Raw genomic sequence first — 22100 nt, 5'->3', positions numbered from 1 at the left:
CTCAGTGCCAATCACAGTGCCTGTAAGTAACCTCAGTGCCAATCACAGTGCCTGTAAGTAACCTCAGTGCCAATCACAGTGCCTGTAAGTAACCTCAGTGCCAATCACAGTGCCTGTAAGTAACCTCAGTGCCAATCACAGTGCCTGTAAGTAACCTCAGTGCCAATCACAGTGCCTGTAAGTAACCTCAGTGCCAATCACAGTGCTTGTAAGTAACCTCAGTGCCAATCACAGTGCCTGTAAGTAACCTCAGTGCCAATCACAGTGCCTGTAAGTAACCTCAGTGCCAATCACAGTGCCTATATGTAACCTCAGTGCCAATCACAGTGCCTATATGTAACCTCAGCGCCAATCACAGTGCCTTTAACCCCTTAATGTCCACCCCTGCTTTGATCAGGGCTCCGACGCTGAGCCCGCATCAAAGCCGGGACATGTCAGCTGTTATGACCAGCTGACATGTGCCCGCAAAAGGCGCGAGCGGAATCGCCGTCCGCCCGCGCCTATTAACTAGTTAAATCCTGCTGTCAAAGCTGACAGCGGGCATTTAAATAGCATTTCCGGCCGCCGGGCTGGAAATGACCTCATCGCCGACCCCCGTCACGTGATCGGGCGTCGGCGTCATGTTGCCTGGACAACCAGAGGTCTCTATGAGACCTCTATGGTTGTTCCAGGCATATGGCTTTCAGCACCACCCGGTGGTCGGCGCTGAAAGCACAGCAGTAAATCTGCTGCATATGAGCGATCTGCTCATCGCCCATATGTATCAGAGCCGATCGGGTTGCGCATGCTTCTACCCTCCTATGGAGGCTATTGAAGCATGCCAAAAGTAAAAAAAAAAAGAAAAAAAAGTTAAAAATAAAAGAAAATTAAAAAAAAAACTAAAAGTTCAAATCACCCCCCTTTCGCCCCTATTAAAATAAAACAGTAAAAAAAAAAATCCCACATACACATATTAGGTATCGCCGCGTTCAGAATCGCCAGATGTATCAATAAAAAAGCATTAACCCGATCGCTAAACGGCGTAGCGAGAAAAAAAATTCAAAACGCCAGAATTAAGTCTCGGAAAATTGCGCATTTTTTTTTTTTTTTTTTTTTAAGCAAAATTTGGAATTTTTTTTCACCACTTCGATAAAAGAGGACATAGACATGTTTGGTGTCTATGAACTCGTCATAACCTGGAGAATCATAATGGCAGGTCAGATTTAGCATCTAGTGAACCTAGCAAAAAAGCCAAGCAAAAAACAAGTGTGGGATTGCACTTTTTTTTTGCAATTTCACCGCACTTCAAATTTTTTTCCCGTTTTCGAGTACACGACGTGGTAAAACCATTGGTGGCAATTAAAAGTACAACTCGTCCCGCAAAAAATAAGCCCTCACATGGCCATATAGACGGAAAAATAAAAAAGTTATGGCTCTGGAAAGGGGAGGGAAAAATGAAAATGCAAAACCAAAAATACCCCTGGTCGTTAAGGGGTTAAGTACCTTCTGTAACAGTGACAGTCACAGTGCCTATATGTAACCTCAGTGCCAAATCAGTGCCTATACGTAAGCTCAGTGCCAATCACAGTGCCTATAAGTAACCTCAGTGCCAATCACAGTGTCTATACGTAACCTCAGTGTCAATCACAGTGCCTATACGTAACCTCAGTGCCAACCACAGCGCCTGTAAGTACCTTCTGGAACAGTGAGTCACAGTGCCTATATGTAACCTCAGTGCCAATCACAGTGCCTATACGTAACCTCAGTGCCAATCACAGTGCCTATACGTAACCTCATTGCCAATCACAGAGCCTATTGGTAACCTCAATGCCAATCACAGTGCCTATACGTAACCTCAATGCCAATCACAGTGCCTATACGTAACCTCAGTGCCAATCACAGTGCCTATAAGTAACCTCAGTGCCAACAAGTAACCTCAATGCCAATCACAGTGACTATACGTAACAACAGTGCCAAAGGGCCTATAAGTAACCTCAATGCCAATCACAGTGCCTACATGTAACCTCAGTGCCAATGACAGTGCCTTTAAGTAACCTCAGTGCCAATCACAGTACCTATACGTAACCTCAGTGCCAATTACAGTGCCTGTAAGTAACCTCAGTGCCAATCACAGTGCCTATACGTAAACTCAGTGCCAATCACAGTGCCTATACGTAAACTCAGTGCTAATCACAGTGCCTTTAAGTACCTTCTGGAACAGTGACAGTCACAGTGCCTATATGTAACCTAAGTGTCAGTCACAGTGCCTATATGTAACCTCAGTACCAATCACAGTGCCTGTAAGTACGTTCTGTAACAGTGACAGTCACAGTGCCTATACGTAACCTCAGTGCCAATCACAGTGCCTATAAGTAACCTCAGTGCCAACAAGTAAGCTCAATGCCAATCACAGTGACTACATGTAACCTCAGTGCCAATGACAGTGCCTATACGTAACCTCAGTTCCAATCACAGTGCCTTTAAGTAACCTCAGTGCCAATCACAGTGCCTATACGTAACCTCAATGCCAATCACAGTGCCTATACGTAACCTCAGTGCCAATCACAGTGCCTGTAAGTACCTTCTGTAACAGTGACAGTCACAGTGCCTATATGTAACCTCAGTGCCAATCACAGTGCCTGTAAGTACCTTCTGTAACAGTGACAGTCACAGTGCCTATATGTAACCTCAGTGCCAATCACAGTGCCTGTAAGTAACCTCAGTGCCAATCACAGTGCCTGTAAGTAACCTCAGTGCCAATCACAGTGCTTGTAAGTAACCTCAATGCCAATCACAGTGCCTGTAAGCAGTCACATTGTCTTGTCAGTACCCTCTTACAGGTGCCAGTCACAGTACCAGTAAGGTTCCTCCTTAGTAGTGCTGGTCACAATGCTTTGTCTTCACCCTCTTCCAAGTGTCAGTCACAATCACATTACCTTCTTTTACAGTTTTCAGTCCAGAAAGTTATTGAGAACAGCCAATCAGCGACCAGTTGTAGCAGTGTTCCCCAACTCCAGTCCTAACTGGCTCTCCTACAGATCATGTTTTCAAGATTTCCTTAGTATTGCAGAATATTCCAATTCTTTGTCTTAAACTCCTGGGTTGCCTTCACAGTATGTTTGCGTTATTGTCCATCTTTTCTGTGAAGCGCTGTCCAATCAAAGCTCATCTGGTTGAATCTGAGCAGAAAGTATCGCCCTATACACTTCAGAATTCCTCCGGCTGCTTCTGTCTTCAGTCACAGCAATAACCACTAGTGACCCAGTGCCATTGGAAGCAATACATGCCCAAGCCATCATACTGCATCCACCATGTGTTATAGAAGATGTGGTGTGCTTTTGATCATGAGCCGTTCCAAGCCTCCATACTTCCTTCTTCCCATCATTCTGGTACAGGCTGATGTTAGTTTCATCTGTGCAAATAATGTTTTTCCAGAACTGGGCTGGCTTCTTTAGAGGCTTTTTGGCAAAGTGTAATCTGGCCTGGTTTGCACCTTGTGGTGAACTCTCTGTATTTGCTCTCATGAAGTCTTCCCTTTATGGTAGGCTCAGATACTGAAAAACACACTTACTAGAGACTGTCCTTCACTTGGGTGGATGATGTGAAGGGGTTTTGTCCACCATGCAAAGGATTTTGTGATCATCTACCACTATTGTCTTTTGTGGATGTACGGCCTTTCGGAGTTGCCAAGCTCACCATTGCACTCTATTCGTAAAAAGTACCAAACTCTTGATTTGGCAACACCTAACATTTCTGCTATCTCTCTTATCGATTTCTTCTTTTTCAGACGAATGATGGTCTGTTTCTCTTCCACTGAGAACTCTTTTTTACAGCTTGTTGTGGGTTCACAGAAACAGCTTCCAAATGCAAATTCCATACCTGGAATCAATGCCAGTCCTTTTACCTTTAATTGATGATGGATTAACAAGGAAAAAGCCAATACAGCCCATTAAAGAGCTTTTGAGACATTACTTTTGAGGGTCCAATTACTTTTGGACCCTTTAGAAGAGGCAACTACATATAAGAGAGCTGTATTTCATAAACCCTTACTCCAACTAGGATGTGAATACCCTCAGATCAAGGCCGAGCGTCTGAACACATATTGATTATATAACTTTATCTTGATTATATTTTGGTTAACAGCTAAAATGCCAAAACTTGTGTGTCACTGTCCCAATATTTCTGTACCTTATTATATAGTATATCATTCTGTCTGCCGACAGCTGCCACTAGAGGGAGTTAACTGAAAACACATTTATACAAAAACAAATACTGGAGATATAATAAAAAAAATTTTAAAAATGAACCAGCACAGAATTGAGTTCAGACAACTCACCTCAACACAGTTGTCACACACACTGCAGTGAGAACAGCGCGGTGGCCTGTAAAACCGGCATGTCGAGCACCACTTCATGCGAACCTGTACTCCTCTTACTTCCACTGTCTTATACAAGGGAGCTCGGAAATCATCGTCCTTATCTTCATCCTCTTCCGCTAAGAGAAAAGTCAGCAGTGAATCCAAGGGTTAAAGAGTAGCATCCAAGCTGCCTTCGGCCACCACTAGAGGGAGCTCTCTGCAGACAGTCTTATTAAGCTCAACGTATGAACAGCATGCAGGGAGCGCTTACGTCGCCCCCTAGTGGTAGCTGCAGCCTGGCACAATTTTATTATGTCAAGACTACGGACACCTTTAGAGGCATGTTTTAAGGCCCCGTTACACATAACGATGTCCCAGCGATCCCACCAATGATCCGATATGGATGGGATTGCTGGGACATCGTTAGACAGCCCCTCCAGCGATCAGGACCAGCGAGCAAGCTGGTTTCCAGTGTAAACAGCGGGTATCTAAGAACCGCGCGGCTCTAGGATACCCGCTGTTTACCCTAGATACCAGCGTGCACGTTGGTTTCCAACGTAAACATCGGTAACTAAGAGCCGCGCGGCTCTTGGATACCCGTTGTTTACCCTAGATACCAGCGTGTGCTGGTATCTGGGGTAAACAGCGGGTATCCAAGAGCCGTGCGGCTCTTAGTTACCCAATGTTTACGTTGGAAACCAGCGTCGCTGATCTCTCGCTGCCACACGCAGCGATGCGTGCTGGCCAGCGGGAGACCAACTATCAAAAAATGGCCCAGGACGTTCCTGCACGATCAGCGATACCCGGCAGGAGAGAGATCGCTGATGCATCACAAAATCAGCGCTCTCGCTAGCGATCTCGCTGTGTGTGATGGGGCCCTTACTGAAATAAAAAGCTAGAAAAAATGTATCTAATTGGGTTTTGTGAAAAAAATGTAAATTGTGTTTTGATATAATGCATATTAGTCAGTACCGCTCAATGTGAAATCCATCAAAGAAGCAGTCAGAAAGCTTAATCTATAAACCCTCTGTTTGCTTTTCTTAAATGGTTTTTAGTAAAAAATACAAGTACTTTAGGAAACAATAATAATTAAAAAAAAAAACCCTAAGGGGAACCGCTCACCTCAGAAAACAGTTTTTTACCTACAGATATATGGTTAAATAACGCTGCAATGGTATCCACTGAAAGTGCAGCTACTGGGCAAAAATTAACTTATATCTTCCCAGGAGCAGCCGGCTTTCTGTTATGGTGGGCATGCTCGGCAGCAGCGGTGTACCCGGTTATCTATACTTTGCCAGCTGTAAGCGCGCCCCAGTACTTTGCCAGCTCGCTGTGCATAGAGGAACTGCAGAACCAGCTGCTAATGGAAGAGCCGGGCGTGCTTACATCTGCCACTCGCTGTACACAGCACGGTGCGGGGAGCCAGGACAGTAATCGCTCCCTGCACCGCCCCTATGACAGAAAGTCAGCGACTCCGGGGAAGAAATAAGGCCATCCCAGGAGCTGCATTTAAGCTAAGTTGGTAAGGCAAGGTGGCCAGGCTACTAAGAAGAAAGGTGGCCAGGCTACTAAGAATAATGGTGGCCAGGCAGCATTGTGATACTGTTCACCTGCAGATTAACCCTATATCTGCAGCTAAATAGGAAGAGAAGGGTTACTTTTAAATCAAGGTTTATGCAGAGGATTTTAACACAAATAAACCCCTTCTTGACATCAGGTCTCCATGTACTGAGAAAGCTCAAGAGGTGAGCCGCACCACACACAACATGTGCTGGCAGTGCTAAACAGCCGGCATTTGCCTGTAACAGCAGCCTGTGGCTGGTCTTCAAAAAAAAACATCACTTTCTTTACAAACTACAAGAGCGTATTATTACAGTAAATGGAAAAAGGTTCAGGTTACCTGAGGGAACTAGAAATAAATCTTAAAAAAAAACACACTACAACTATAAAAAAAAATAAATATGTAAACATATAAACATTTGAATCACCCCTCCCCACTTAGAAATGAAGTAATAAAAAAAATAAATTGATAAATTTGACATCGCTGCGACCTTAAAAGTCCAGCATATGAAAATAGAAAATTAACCTGTACATTAAGTGCCATAAAGACAAATTAGAAGATCCCGAATTGTGAGCATGTAGTTCTTACCTCGAGGGAATATTCCAGGGTCCATAAAAGTGGCCATACTGAAATTGGCCAAAACAAATAAGAACATGATGGCATTATACGCAGGAAGAGCAGGGGACACCTCCACGTTGAGCCACGGGCACCTAAGAAGGCAAGTTAGAGAGGTCAGCAAACCATGCGGATGAATATTATGGGACAACTCAACACCAACCACTAAAGGCTAGTTTCTCATTTTTACATTCTATACCTCACCAGCTGAAGAGCCCAGCGCTGCCCGGGCATAGTAACTAAATACGGTTAGTTACAACAAATTATAATGTATGTATGTATGTATGATAGATAGATAGATGAGTGTATAGCCCCGCCCACTCCGCATAGCCACATTCACTATAATATCCCACATCATTCCGTCAGTCCAGAGCAACTGGACTACTACCCCTAATATCCCACATAGTCCCATCAGCCAGAGCCACCGGACTACTACCCCTAATATCCCACATCATCCTGTCAGAGCCACCGGACTACTACCACTAATACCCCACATCATCCCGTCAGCCAGAGCCACCGGACTACTACCACTAATATCCCATATCATCCCGTCAGCCAGAACCACCGGACAACTACCACTAATATCACACATCATCCCATCAGCCAGAGCCACCGGACTACTACCCCTAATATCCCACATCATTCCGTCAGCCAGAGCCACCGGACAACTACCCCTAATATCCCACATCATCCCGTCAGAGCCACCGGACTACTCTCCCTAATATCCCACATCATCCCGTCAGCCAGAGCCACCGGCCTACTACCCATAGTATCCCATATCATCCCATCAGAGCCACCGGACAAACTACCCCTAATATCCCACATCATCCTGTCAGCCAGAGCCACCGGACTACTACCCCTAATATCCCACATCATTCCGTCAGCCAGAGCCACCGGACAACTACCCCTAATATCCCACATCATCCCGTCAGAGCCACCGGACTACTCTCCCTAATATCCCACATCATCCCGTCAGCCAGAGCCACCGGCCTACTACCCATAGTATCCCATATCATCCCATCAGAGCCACCGGACAAACTACCTCTAATATCCCACATCATCCTGTCAGAGCCACCGAACTACTACCCCTAATATCCCACATCATCCTGTCAGCCAGAGCCACCGGACAGCTATCACTAATATCCCACATCATCCCGTCAGAGCCACCGGACTACTACCCCTAATATCCCACATCATCCCGTCAGCCAGAGCCACCGGACTACTACCCCTAATATCCCACATCATCCCGTCAGCCAGAGCTACCGGACTACTACCCCTAATATCCCACATCATCCCATCAGCCAGAGCTACCGGACTACTACCCCTAATATCCCACATCATCCTATCAGAGCCACCGGACAACTACCATTAATACCCCACATCATCCCGTCAGCCAGAGCCACCGGACTACCACCCATAATATCCCATATCATCCCATCAGAGCCACCGGACAACTACCCCTAATACCCCACATCATCCCGTCAGCCAGAGCCACCGGACTCCTACCCCTAATATCCCACATCATCCTGTCACAGCCGCCGGACTCCTACCCCTAATATCCCACATCATCCTGTCAGCCAGAGCCACCGGACAACTACCCCTAATATCCCACATCATCCCGTCAGCCAGAGCCACCGAACTACTACCCCTAATATCCCACATCATCCTGTCAGCCAGAGCCACCGGACAGCTATCACTAATATCCCACATCATCCCGTCAGAGCCACCGGACTACTACCCCTAATATCCCACATCATCCCGTCAGCCAGAGCCACCGGACTACTACCCCTAATATCCCACATCATCCCGTCAGCCAGAGCTACCGGACTACCACCCCTAATATCCCACATCATCACATCAGCCAGAGCCACCGGACTACTACCCCTAATATCCCACATCATTCCGTCAGCCAGAGCAACTGGACTACTACCCCTAATATCCCACATAGTCCCATCAGCCAGAGCCACCGGACAACTACCATTAATACCCCACATCATCCCGTCAGCCAGAGCCACCGGACTACCACCCATAATATCCCATATCATCCCATCAGAGCCACCGGACAACTACCCCTAATATCCCACATCATCCCGTCAGCCAGAGCCACCGGACAACTACCCCTAATATCCCACATCATCCCGTCAGCCAGAGCCACCGAACTACTACCCCTAATATCCCACATCATCCTGTCAGCCAGAGCCACCGGACAGCTATCACTAATATCCCACATCATCCCGTCAGAGCCACCGGACTACTACCCCTAATATCCCACATCATCCCGTCAGCCAGAGCCACCGGACTACTACCCCTAATATCCCACATCATCTCGTCAGCCAGAGCTACCGGACTACTACCCCTAATATCCCATATCATCCCGTCACAGCCGCCGGACTACTACCCCTAATATCCCACATCATCCCGTCAGCCAGAGCTACCGGACTACCACCCCTAATATCCCACATCATCACATCAGCCAGAGCCACCAGACAACTACCACTAATATCCCACATCATCCTGTCACAGCCGCCGGACTCCTACCCCTAATATCCCACATCATCCTGTCACAGCCGCCGGACTCCTACCCCTAATATCCCACATCATCCTGTCACAGCCGCCGGACTCCTACCTCTAATATCCCACATCATCCCGTCAGCCAGAGCCACCGGACTACTACCCCTAATATTCCATATCATCCCGTCAGCCAGAGCCACCGTACTCCTACCCCTAATATCCCACATCATCCTGTCACAGCCACCGGACTACTACCCCTAATATCCCACATCATCCCGTCAGCCAGAGCTACCGAACTACTACCCCTAATATCCCACATCATCCCATCAGCCAGGGCCACCGGACTACTACCCCTAATATCCCACATCATCCTGTCAGCCAGAGCTACCGGACTACTACCCCTAATATCCCACATCATCCCATCAGCCTGGGGTCAGTACCAGAGTGCTGAGTGGAATGGTCCTAACTTCCATATCGGGGATCCCTTTAAGAGAGGCCTGGTGTCAGAACCAGGGCGCTGAGTGGATTTGCCCTGACTTCCATACCAATGATCCCTTTAATAGAAGCCTGGGATGAGAATCAGAGTGCTGAGGGATTTACCCTAACTTCCATACCGGAGATCCCTTTAAGAGAGGCCTGGGATCCGTACCAAAGCGCAGAGTGGATTTGCCCTCACTTCCATACCGGGGATCCCTTTAAGACAGTCCTTGGGTCAGAACCAGAGCGCTGAGTGGATTTGCCCTGACTTGCATACCAATGATCCCTTTAATAGAACCCTAGGGTCAGAATCAGAGCACTGAGGGATTTGCCCTAACTTCCATATAGGAGATCCCTTTAAGAGAGCCTGGGGTCAGTACCAGAGCATTTGAAGGCAATTGCCCTGACTTCCACACCAGGGATTCCTTTAAAGGGGCTGTCACACTAAGCGATATCTCTAGCAATATCGCTAGAACTTGTGACGTTATAGCGATATCGATGTGTGTGATACCTACCTACGACCCGCTCCCCTGCTGGTTATCGCTGATCGCGTGAGAACGTCCTGGGCCGCTTCTCGTTGTCAGCTTCATGCGGAGAGACGAGCGACGAGCATGGAGCTGGGCGGGAGGACGCAGGATCGCCTAGTGTGACAGGTAAGTAGCGACCCCCGTCCCCAGCGATGTCGCTGGTAAGATCTGCCTGTGTGGCAGCTCACTAGCGACCACTTAGCGATGCACCGGTGATCCTGACCGCGTCATAATCGCTGGTCGGGATCGCTGGTGCATCGCTAAGTGTGACAGTACCTTAAGAGAAGCCTGGGGTCGGAACCAAAGTGCTGGATGGATTTGCCCCGACTTCCATACCGGAGATCCCTTTAAGAAAGGCATGGGGTCAGTACCAAAGCACAGAGTGGATCTGCCCTAACTTCCATACCAATGATCCCTTTAAGAGACCCTGGGGTCAGAACCACAGAGCTGAGTAGAACGGTCCTAACTTCCATACTGGGGATCCCTTTAAGAGAGGCCTGGGGTCAAAACCAAAGCGCTGGATGGATTTGCTCTGTCTTCCATACCAATGATTCCTTTAAGAGGGAAGATGTGACTATGAGATGGAGGATGTGTGGTGTATATGGGCACGGGAGGGGGGGGGGGGGGGGGGGATTCATTTCGTCATGTACTCACTGCTCCTTTCTGGGGGCAGACAATTGCTGGGAGCTTATGTTCCCGAGGATGCTAGATTTCTCCCACCATGTCAGTGTCTGCTGAGGTGTTGTCAAGTGTGAAAACTTGCTCATTGCAACCAATCACAGCTCAGCTTCTACAAGCTCTGGTGAAATGAGAGATGCTTAGTGATTGGTTGCAAGGAAAACTGTTGCTCATAGCAACCAATCACATCTCAGCTTCTTTTGAACAGCTCTAGTGAAATGAAAGATGCTTTGTGATTGGTTGGTGATACATACACACAAACATACACTTTTACATATAGAGATAAGAGAACACCAAAAATGGTGGTCTGTGAGGAAGGCCTTCAGCCAACGTAGCCTTCTAGAGAAATATACTCCCCTGCCACCAGTCACTATCCATTGGAATAAAATCCATCCTAACAATGGTCCCTGAAAGGGGTTTCCATTTTAAAGCTTTTTCAGATCACTGGCTTGAGCTAGCTACGAATAATCAAGTTAGCGTTCCTCACCTTTCCCCGACAGGCTGCAGTGCGGTCATTATGACCACACCCCTTTTTATATGTGAGCCAATCACTGGGCCCAATGTCTCATGTTGTCTCAGCATTACCGCCGAGTCCAGTGTTTGGCTGTAGCGGTAACATGAACTTTATGAGTATTTTAGCTAATGTAAGCCCGAGGGCCAGGGAAATTTGACAACAGAAAACCTCTGAATATACCAACTTATGGGGGCAACTCCATCTGTTAACCCCTTCAGATGGCGAGGGCTGTATAGGCATGGGTGTTTTAAGTTGACTGACCCAGTGACACATTGCCTCAGGTTTTACAATATTGTAATAAAAGGATCGACACGTATTTTACACCCTGTGAATCATTTACCATGCCCACAACTTGCTCTGGTGAAGCTAAACAGAGATGCAAGCTAGTAACACGTATCAAGCTCATAAAACTGTGGGAACAACGTACAGTAGGAGAACCAGAGAAGGTTCAAAGGCAGCTGGAGAGAGGAAAAAATAAGAGACACCATGGAAAACATACAGAAAGTCAATACACAATCCACTAAAGGTTCCGTTACACTAAACGACGCACCAGCGATCCCGACAACGATAACAACCTGGTCAGGATCGCTGGTGCGTCGCTACATGATCGCTTGTGAGCTCTCAAACAGGCAGACTCACCAGCAATCAGGACCAGCGAGGACGCTGGTAACCAGGGTAAATAGCGGGTAACTAAGCACACGCGGCGCTTAGTTACCCACTATTTACCTTGGATACCAGCTCCCAGCGCGAGCACGCTGGTATCCAGGGTACACAGCAGGTAACTAAGGAACCTGCACGCTTAGTTACCCGCTATTTACCCTGGTTACCAGCTCCCAGCGTCTGCTTACAGCGCTGGGAGCTCGCGATTGTTGGTCTCCCGCTGTCACACGCAGCGATGGCCCAGGATGTTCCTGCACGATCAGCGATACCCGGCGGCTGGGCCGGTCGCTGATGCGTGCCACACACAGCGAGATCACTGATGCGTCACAAAATCGGTGCCGGATCAGCGATCTCGTTAGCGATCTCACTTAGTGTGAAGTACCCCTTAGGGATCATTCATGTGTGGAGAAAAGCTAGCCCATTACCAACACAGGAAAGGGCTATTTACAGTTACAGCAGGGAACCTATGTTTTCACCTAGTATCACAATATTACAGAACTAGGCAGTGTGCGGAGGGAAGATTAATATAAACGCCATACAGGTCTCTTTATAAAGGTACAGTCTGATTCCCCATGTCTGCAGAGTGGGCACACTCCAAGCCAGTCAGATGTCTCCCCTGATGCTCCTCCTCCCTCTGCTCCATTATACTTTTTTATTACAGAACTTGTGCATTTAGTAGTAAATAATTTTACATATTTAGCTGTGTTTTACCTTTTTTCACCTGTCTCGGCATTCCTAATTTTTTTTTATAATTAGTGATACTATTTATTTTTTATATTTAGTACTGCAATCTACATTTTTGTACTAATTTGAGCGCATGTATTAGTATAGTAAATTTTTTTTACATTTAGCGCATTATAGGTTTAGAGTTATTTGTGTTCTAAATAATTAGTAGTACATTACTATTTACATATTACTATAGTTTTACATACTTCATACTACATTAAAAAATGTAAACATATTTACTACCATTTCTTTTTATATATTTAGAGAAAAGAAGAAAAAAAAAAAAAAAAAAAAAAAAAAAACCCCTGACAAAGCATTTGTGAAACACGAGTCTGGTGTGTTTGGTGATTTTTTTAGCACTCCAATGTGAATTATTTATTATATGTACTTGACTCCCTATTACTCCATCACTCCTTTTGTGTTGTACACAATGCTCATTTTGCCATTTACCTACTTCATGGGGGTTTCCCTCCGAGCTCAACCATCAATATATCTTTGTGTCTATTGTGTAGCAAACTTTTAGGTTTATAACTTTATATTTAACCCCTTCCCGACCAATGACACCACATAGGCGTCATGAATACCTGTGCCATTATGACCAGTGACGCCTATGTAGCGTCATGAGTTTAAAGCCCTCCTTTCGGGTCGGGAGACCGGGGTCACTGAAAGGTCACCCGACCCGCAGATACAGGCTTTGTACTTTACCACAGGGGGGTGGCTTCGCCCCCACTTGGCTACGATCGCTCTGATTGGCTGTTAAAAGTGAAACAGCCAATCAGAGCGATAGTAATATTTCAGCAATGAAATCTGATGAAATATTACTATCCAGCCATGGCCGATGCTGCGATAGCATCGGACATGGCTGGAGATTGTGATCCACCACCCCCCCACCCACCCGGCTGGCAGCGGCGATCGGCAGCCGCCGCAATAATCTGCTCCCCCTCCGCTTCCCCCTGCCTTCCGATCGCCCCCTATAGCCCCCCCGGTACCTGATGAGTCCCGGTACCTCCCGATGTCCCGCCGTCTTCTCTCCATGGGCGCCGCCATCTTACAAAATAGCGGGCGCATGCGCAGCATGCCCGCGAATCTGCCGGTCGGCAGATTCATTTTTTTTACAGGTCCACTTTGATCACTGTGATAAACTATCACAGTGATCAAAATACAAAAAAAATGAAATAAAGCCCCCCTTTATCACCCCTTAGCTAGGGACACATAATAAAATAAAGAAAATATATTTATTTTTCCTTTAGGGTTAGAATTAGGGTTAGGTTTGCAATCAGGGCTAGGGTTGCAATTAGGGTTAGGATTAGGGTTGGAATTAGGGTTAGGATTAGGGGTGTGTTGGGGTTGGGATTAGGGTTAGGCTTGTGGTTAGGGTTATGGTTGGTATTAGGGTTGGGGTGTGTTGGGGTTAGGGTTGAGTTAGAATTGAGAGGGTTTCCACTATTTAGGCACACCAGGGGGTCTCCAAACGCGACACGGCGCCACCATTGATTCCAGCCAATTTTGTGTCCAAAAAGTCAAACAGTGCTCCCTCCATTCTGAGCCCCGACATGTATCCAAACAGTGGTTTACCCCAACATATGGGGTATCAGCGTACTCAGGAAAAAATGCACAACAACTTTGGGGGTCTAATTTCTCCTGATACCCTTGGGAAAATAAAAAATTGGGGGCTAAAAAATGATATTTGTGGAAAAAAAATTTTTTATTTTCATGGCTCTGCATTATAAACTGTAAAGCACTTGGTGGTTCAAAGAGCTCACCACACATTTAGATAAGTTCCTTAGGGGGTCTAGTTTCCAAAATGGTGTCACTTGTGGTGGATTTCCACTGTTTAGGTACATTAGGGGCTCTGCAAACGCAACATGGTGTCCGACCTTAACTCCAGCCAATTCTGCGTTGAAAAAGTCAAACTGCGCTCCTTCCCTTCCGAGCTCTACCGTGTACCCAAACAGAGGTTTACCCCACATATGGGGTACCAGCATACTCAGGACAAACTGGACAACAACTTTTGGGGTCCAATTTCTCCTGTTACATTTGTGAAAATAAAATATTTTGAGGAAAAAAAGTGATTTTTTTTACTTTCACTGCTCTGCGTTATAAACTTCTGTGAAGCAATTTTGGAGTTCAAAGTGCTCACCACACATCTAGACAAGTTCCTTAGGGGGTCCAGCTTTCAAAATGGTGTCATTTGTGGGGGGTTTCCACTGTTTAGGCACATCAGAGGCTCTGCAAATGTAACATGACGCCTGCAGACCATTCCATCAAGTCGGCATTTCAAAATGTCACTACTTCCCTTCCGAGCCCCGACGTGTGCCCAAACAGTGTTTTCTCCCCACATATGGGGTACCAGCGTACTCAGGACAAACTGGACAACAACTTTTGGGGTCCAATTTCTCCTGTTACATTTGTAAAAGTAAAAAATTGCGGCTAAAAAATCATTTTTTGAGGAAAAAAAATGATTTTTTTTTTTATTTTGACGGCTCTGTCTTATAAACTTCTGTGAAGCACTTTGGGGTTCAAAGTGCTCACCACACATCTAGATAAGTTCCTTAGGGGGTCTAGTTTCCAAAATGGTGCCACTTGTGGGAGGTTTCCACTATTTAGGCACATCAGGGGCTCTCCAATCGTAACATGGTGTCCGATCTCAATTCCAGCCAATTCTGCGTTGAAAAAGGCAAACGGTGCTCTTTCCCTTCTGAGCTCTACCGTGCACACAAACAGAGGTTTACCCCCACATATGGGGTATCAGCATACTCAGGACAAATTGAACAACTTTTGGGGTCTATTTCCTCTTGCTACCCTTGGTAAAATAAAAAAAATGGGGCAAAAAAGTCATTTTTGTGAAAAAAAAAAAAATGATTTTTTATTTTTACGGCTCTACGTTATAAACTTCTGTGAAGCACTTGGGGGTTCAAAGTGCTCACCACACATCTAGATAAGTTTCTTGGGGGGTCTAGTTTCCAAAATGGGGTCACTTGTGGGGGGTTTCTACTGTTTAGACACATCAGGGGCGCTGCAAACGTAACATGACGCCCGCAGACCATTCCATCAATTCGACATTTCAAAACGTCACTACTTCCCTTACGAGCCCCGACGTGTGCCCATACAGTGATTCCTTCCCACATATGGGGTACCAGTGTACTAAGGACAAACTGGACAACAGTTTTTAGGGTCCAATTTTTCCTGTTAGCCTTGTGAAAATAAAAAATTGTGGGCTAAAAAAAATCATTTTTGGAGGAAAAAAAACGATTTTTTATTTTCACGGCTCGGCGTTATAAACTTCTGTGAAGCTCTTGGGGGTTCAAAGTGCTCACCACACATCTAGATAAGTTCCTTGGGTGGTCTAGTTTCCAAAATGGGGTCACTTGTTGGGGTACTCCATTGTTTAGGCACACAGGAGCTCTCCAAACACGACATGGTGTCCGCTAACGATAGGAGCTAATTTTCCATTCAAAAGTCCAATGGCGCTCCTTCCCTTCTGGGCCCTGCCGTGCGCCCAAACAGTGGTTTATGACCACATATGAGGTATCGGTGTACTCAGGAGAAATTGCCCAACAAATTTTAGGATCCATTTTATCCTGTTACCCATGTCAAAATGAAGAAATTGAGGCTAAAAGAAATTTTTTTTTTTTTAAAAAAAAGCACTTTTTTTTTTCGGATTAATTTGTGAAGCACCTGAGGGTTCAAAGTGCTAACTATGCATCTAGATAAATTCCTTGGGGGGTCTAGTTTCCAAAATGGGGTTACTTGTGGGGGAACGCCAACGTTTAGGCTCACAGTGGCTCTCCAAATGCGACATGGCAACCGCTAACGATTGGAGCTAATTTTCCATTCAAAAAGTCAAATAGTGCTCCTTCCCTTCCACACCCTGCCGTGCGCTTAAACAGTGGTTTATGACCACATATGAGGTATCGGTGTACTCAGGAGAAATTGCCCAACAAATTTTACGATCCATTTTATCATGTTACCAATGTGAAAATGAAAAAAATTGATGCTAAAAAAAATGTGTGTTGGAAAAATTAAAATGTCCATTTTTTCCTTCCACGTTGCTTTAGTTCCTGTGAAGCACCTGAAGGTTTAATAATCTTCTTGAATGTAGTTTTGAGTAGCTTGAGGGGTGCAGTTTTTAGAATGGTGTCACTTTTGGGTATATAGACCCCTCAAAGTGACTTCAAATGTGAGGTGGTCCCTAAAAAAAATGGTTTTGCAAATTTTGTTGTAAAAATAAGAAATCGCTGGTCAACTTTTAACCCTAATAACTTCCTAACAGAAAAAAATTTTTGCTTCCAAAACTGTGCTGATGTAAAGTAGACATGTGGGAAATGTTATTTATTAACTATTTTGTGTCACATAACTCTCTGGTTTAACAGAATAAAAATTAAAAATTTGAAAATTGCAAAATTTTCGCCAAATTTACGTTTTTTCACAAATAAACGCAAAAATTATCGACCTAAATTTACCACTATCATCAAGTCCAATATGTCACGAAAAAACAATCTTAGAATCGCTAGGATGCGTTGAAGCGTTCCAGAGTTATTACCTCATAAAGGGACACTGGTCAGAATTGCAAAAGATGGCCAGGTCATTAAGGTCAAAATAGGCTTGGACATGAAGGGGTTAATAAAAGCTACATTTTATTCATCCACGTGACTACCTCGCTCTTGCACATTGTACAAGGTTGTTGTTTTGTCTAGATAAATAGTACAATACATGCATAGTTTTATTTTTTTGTTTGGTGAATACTCTGTTTTTACATATTTAGTACTATATTAATTTTTTTTGCACATTTAATGCCATTTTACTGACTTCCAGATTTGTTGTCATATTCCATTTATTTAGTACTATTTTACTATGTGACTTTTCTTGATGTATTTAGCACTATATTACTATTTTGCACATATTTATTACTATACATCAATTTCTTTACCTTAGGAACTATTTTTGATTTTCTTCACAATGTTCACATCTATCAGACGGATAAATCGCGCTTGGCTTTTTTTTGCGTCGTCACGTGACTAAATGATTAAGAGGGAGGTCACAGCGTTGTTTTGTTTTTTTATTTCGGAGTAGTCAGGCGCTGATGGATATATCATGAGGTTCAGACTGGTGTAATCTCTTTAGATGGTTTGTATATACCAAGTAATCCCCAAATCTGGGACAGAATTAAAGGGACAGATGGAAGTGTCAGACAAATAAACGGGAGATAAATGGAGAGACACAGAAAGAAGCAGGTAGGAAACAAAGGATCAATAAATAGATAAAATAAATCTAATAGTAAATGTGTCCAGACTGTCGGCACGTGGAGCCAGGTAATAGGGGGCGCACCAACAGTGTCCGGACACGGGTACTACGCTCAGGTCTTAGCCCAAATGAGAAGATCGCTGAAGGCAATCATGTATTCTGCATACACAGCTTTTTATGGTCTTGCAGGACTTACGTGAAAGCGAAGAAAAGCGTTGTGGATCCCACTAGAAACACGGTTGCTGCTGACACAGGGATGTACTTGCTGGGTTTGAATGACTTGACAGTTCCTGCAGGCATCGTGAAGATGGGAGGATGGGACTAGGGGGTACAGCATATCCCCACACAGCACTAGTAGGCAATGTGAGAAATATATACAAAAATCTATGGAAAGGGGGCAGTATACAAAGGCTATTAAATATGTCCCCACATGATCGAACAAATCAGCGACTAATAATTCGGGGGTCGCTAATAGTGAAAGCCTCCCCTCCTCTAAATCTCCAGAGTGAGGGGAGCATACAACGTCTTGCAGCCCTTTGCCCCCTCCCCTTATTAGTCTGTCTCCCTCTTTGCAGTAATCCCTTGGTAATCCATGTGGCTGATGACACTGGGGGCGGAGGTTCGGTCCGTGTTGGAGCTGCACTCCTGGATTAATTCACAACCTGCGGGAAGAGAGAACAGTGATATAGTAAGCCATGTAACACACAGGCACAAACAGCGCACAACACACAAATCAGCCGAGAGAAGGAACAGTGATATAGTAAGCCAGGCTACACACAGGCAGAAACAGCACGCAGCACACAAACCAGCCGGAGAGAAGGAACAGTGATATAGTAAACCAGGTTACACACAGGCAGAAACAGCACACAACACACAAACCAGCCGGAGAGAAGGAACAGTGATATAGTAAGCCAGGCTACACACAGGCCCAAACAGCGCACAACACACAAACCAGCCGGAGAGAAGGAACAGTGATATAGTAAGCCAGGTTACACACGGGCAGAAACAGCACACAACACACAAACCAGCCGGAGAGAAGGAACAGTGATATAGTAAGCCAGGTTACACACGGGCAGAAACAGCACACAACACACAAACCAGCCAGAGAGAAGAAGGAACAGTGATATAGTAAGCCAGGTTACACACGGGCAGAAACAGCACGCAGCACACAAACCAGCCGGAGAGAAGGAACAGTGATATAGTAAACCAGGCTACACACAGGCAGAAACAGCACGCAACACACAAACCAGCTGGAGAGAAGGAACAGTGATATAGTAAACCAGGCTACACACAGGCAGAAACAGCACGCAGCACACAAACCAGCCGGAGAGAGGGAACAGTGATGTAGTAAACCAGGCTACACACAGGCAGAAACAGCAGGCAGCACACAAACCAGCTGGAGAGAAGGAACAGTGATATAGTAAACCAGGCTACACACAGGCAGAAACAGCACGCAGCACACAAACCAGCCGGAGAGAGGGAACAGTGATGTAGTAAACCAGGCTACACACAGGCAGAAACAGCACGCAGCACACAAACCAGCCGGAGAGAGGGAACAGTGATGTAGTAAGCCAGGTTACACACAGGCAGAAACAGCACGCAACACACAAACCAGCTGGAGAGAAGGAACAGTGATATAGTAAACCAGGCTACACACAGGCAGAAACAGCACGCAGCACACAAAGCAGCCGGAGAGAGGGAACAGTGATGTAGTAAACCAGGCTACACACAGGCAGAAACAGCACGCAGCACACAAACCAGATATAGTAAGCCAGGCTACACACAGGCAGAAACAGCACGCAACACACAAACCAGCCGGAGAGAAGAAGGAACAGTGATATAGTAAGCCAGGCTACACACAGGCCCAAACAGCGCACAACACACAAACCAGCCGAGAGAAGAAGGAACAGTGATATAGTAAGCCAGGCTACACACAGGCAGAAACAGCACGCAGCACACAAACCAGCCGGAGAGAAGGAACAGTGATATAGTAAGCCAGGCTACACACAGGCCCAAACAGCGCACAACACACAAACCAGCCGGAGAGAAGGAACAGTGATATAGTAAGCCAGGTTACACACGAGCAGAAACAGCACACAACACACAAACCAGCCGGAGAGAAGAAGGAACAGTGATATAGTAAGCCATGTTACACACGGGCAGAAACAGCACGCAGCACACAAACCAGCCGGAGAGAAGAAGGAACAGTGATATAGTAAACCAGGCTACACACAGGCAGAAACAGCACGCAACACACAAACCAGCTGGAGAGAAGGAACAGTGATATAGTAAACCAGGCTACACACAGGCAGAAACAGCACGCAGCACACAAACCAGCCGGAGAGAGGGAACAGTGATGTAGTAAACCAGGCTACACACAGGCAGAAACCGCACGCAGCACACAAACCAGATATAGTAAGCCAGGCTACACACAGGCAGAAACAGCACGCAACACACAAACCAGCCGGAGAGAAGAAGGAACAGTGATATAGTAAGCCAGGCTACACACAGGCCCAAACAGCGCACAACACACAAACCAGCCGAGAGAAGAAGGAACAGTGATATAGTAAGCCAGGCTACACACAGGCAGAAACAGCACGCAGCACACAAACCAGCCGGAGAGAAGGAACAGTGATATAGTAAGCCAGGCTACACACAGGCCCAAACAGCGCACAACACACAAACCAGCCGGAGAGAAGGAACAGTGATATAGTAAGCCAGGTTACACACGGGCAGAAACAGCACACAACACACAAACCAGCCGGAGAGAAGGAACAGTGATATAGTAAACCAGGCTACACACAGGCAGAAACAGCACGCAACACACAAACCAGCTGGAGAGAAGGAACAGTGATATAGTAAACCAGGCTACACACAGGCAGAAACAGCACGCAGCACACAAACCAGCCGGAGAGAGGGAACAGTGATGTAGTAAACCAGGCTACACACACGCAGAAACAGCACGCAGCACACAAACCTGATATCGTAAGCCAGGCTACACACAGGCAGAAACAGCACGCAACACACAAACCAGCCGGAGAGAAGAAGGAACAGTGATATAGTAAGCCAGGCTACACACAGGCAGAAACAGCACACAACACACAAACCAGCCGGAGAGAAGAAGGAACAGTGATATAGTAAGCCAGGCTACACACAGGCAGAAACAGCACGCAACACACAAACCAACCGGAGAGAAGATGGAACAGTGATATAGTAAGCCAGGCTACACACAGGCAGAAACAGCACGCAATACACAAGTCAGCCGAGAGAAGAAGGAACAGTGATATAGTAAGCCAGGCTACACACGGGCAGAAACAGCACGCAACACACAAACCAGCCAGAGAGAAGATGGAACAGTGATATAGTAAGCCAGGCTACACACGGGCAGAAACAGCACGCAACACACAAACCAACCGGAGAGAAGATGGAACAGTGATATAGTAAGCCAGGTTACACACGGGCAGAAACAGCACGCAACACACAAACCAGCCGGAGAGAAGATGGAACAGTGATATAGTAAGCCAGGTTACACACGGGCAGAAACAGCACGCAACACACAAACCAGCCAGAGAGAAGATGGAACAGTGATATAGTAAGCCAGGTTACACACGGGCAGAAACAGCACGCAACACACAAACCAGCCGGAGAGAAGAAGGAACAGTGATATAGTAAGCCAGGCTACACACAGGCAGAAACAGCACGCAGCACACAAACCAGCTGGAGAGAAGAAGGAACAGTGATATAGTAAACCAGGCTACACACATGCAGAAACAGCACAGAACACACAAACCAGCTGGAGAAGGAACAGTGATATAGTAAGCCAGGTTACAATACACACAGGCAGAAACAGCACAGAACACACAAACCAGCCGAGAGAAGAAGGAACAGTGATATAGTAAACCAGGTTACACACAGGCAGAAACAGCACGCAACACACAAACCAGCCGGAGAGAAGATGGAACAGTGATATAGTAAACCAGGCTACACACATGCAGAAACAGCACAGAACACACAAACCAGCTGGAGAAGGAACAGTGATATAGTAAGCCAGGCTACACACAGGCAGAAACAGCACAGAACACACAAACCAGCCGAGAGAAGAAGGAACAGTGATATAGTAAACCAGGTTACACACAGGCAGAAACAGCACGCAACACACAAACCAGCCGGAGAGAAGATGGAACAGTGATATAGTAAACCAGGCTACACACAGGCAGAAACAGCACGCAACACACAAACCAGCCAGAGAGA

General features: G+C 46.0%; 1 protein-coding gene across 3 annotated transcripts in view; it reads right to left on the bottom strand.

Moving 5' to 3' along the window:
- Positions 1 to 22100, bottom strand: part of ZDHHC5 (zDHHC palmitoyltransferase 5) — an 84062-nt gene that overhangs the window by 36163 nt on the left and 25799 nt on the right. For all 3 annotated transcript variants that reach the window (XM_073588273.1, XM_073588272.1, XM_073588271.1), the window contains 3 exons: positions 18046 to 18511; positions 6486 to 6607; positions 4316 to 4473 (listed from right to left, as the gene is read on the bottom strand). In XM_073588273.1, the coding sequence (XP_073444374.1) occupies positions 4316 to 4473; positions 6486 to 6607; positions 18046 to 18149 (384 nt within the window). In that variant the 5' untranslated portion in view covers positions 18150 to 18511. The remainder of the gene's footprint in view (positions 1 to 4315; positions 4474 to 6485; positions 6608 to 18045; positions 18512 to 22100) is intronic.

This window comes from Dendrobates tinctorius, unplaced genomic scaffold, assembly GCF_039654945.1.
Source record: "Dendrobates tinctorius isolate UK_male_01 unplaced genomic scaffold, ASM3965494v1 ptg000103l, whole genome shotgun sequence".
Classification (NCBI taxonomy): Eukaryota; Metazoa; Chordata; class Amphibia; order Anura; family Dendrobatidae; genus Dendrobates; species Dendrobates tinctorius.
The sequence above is the reverse complement of the archived record's forward strand: the minus strand, read 5'-3'. Positions and strand labels throughout refer to the sequence as shown.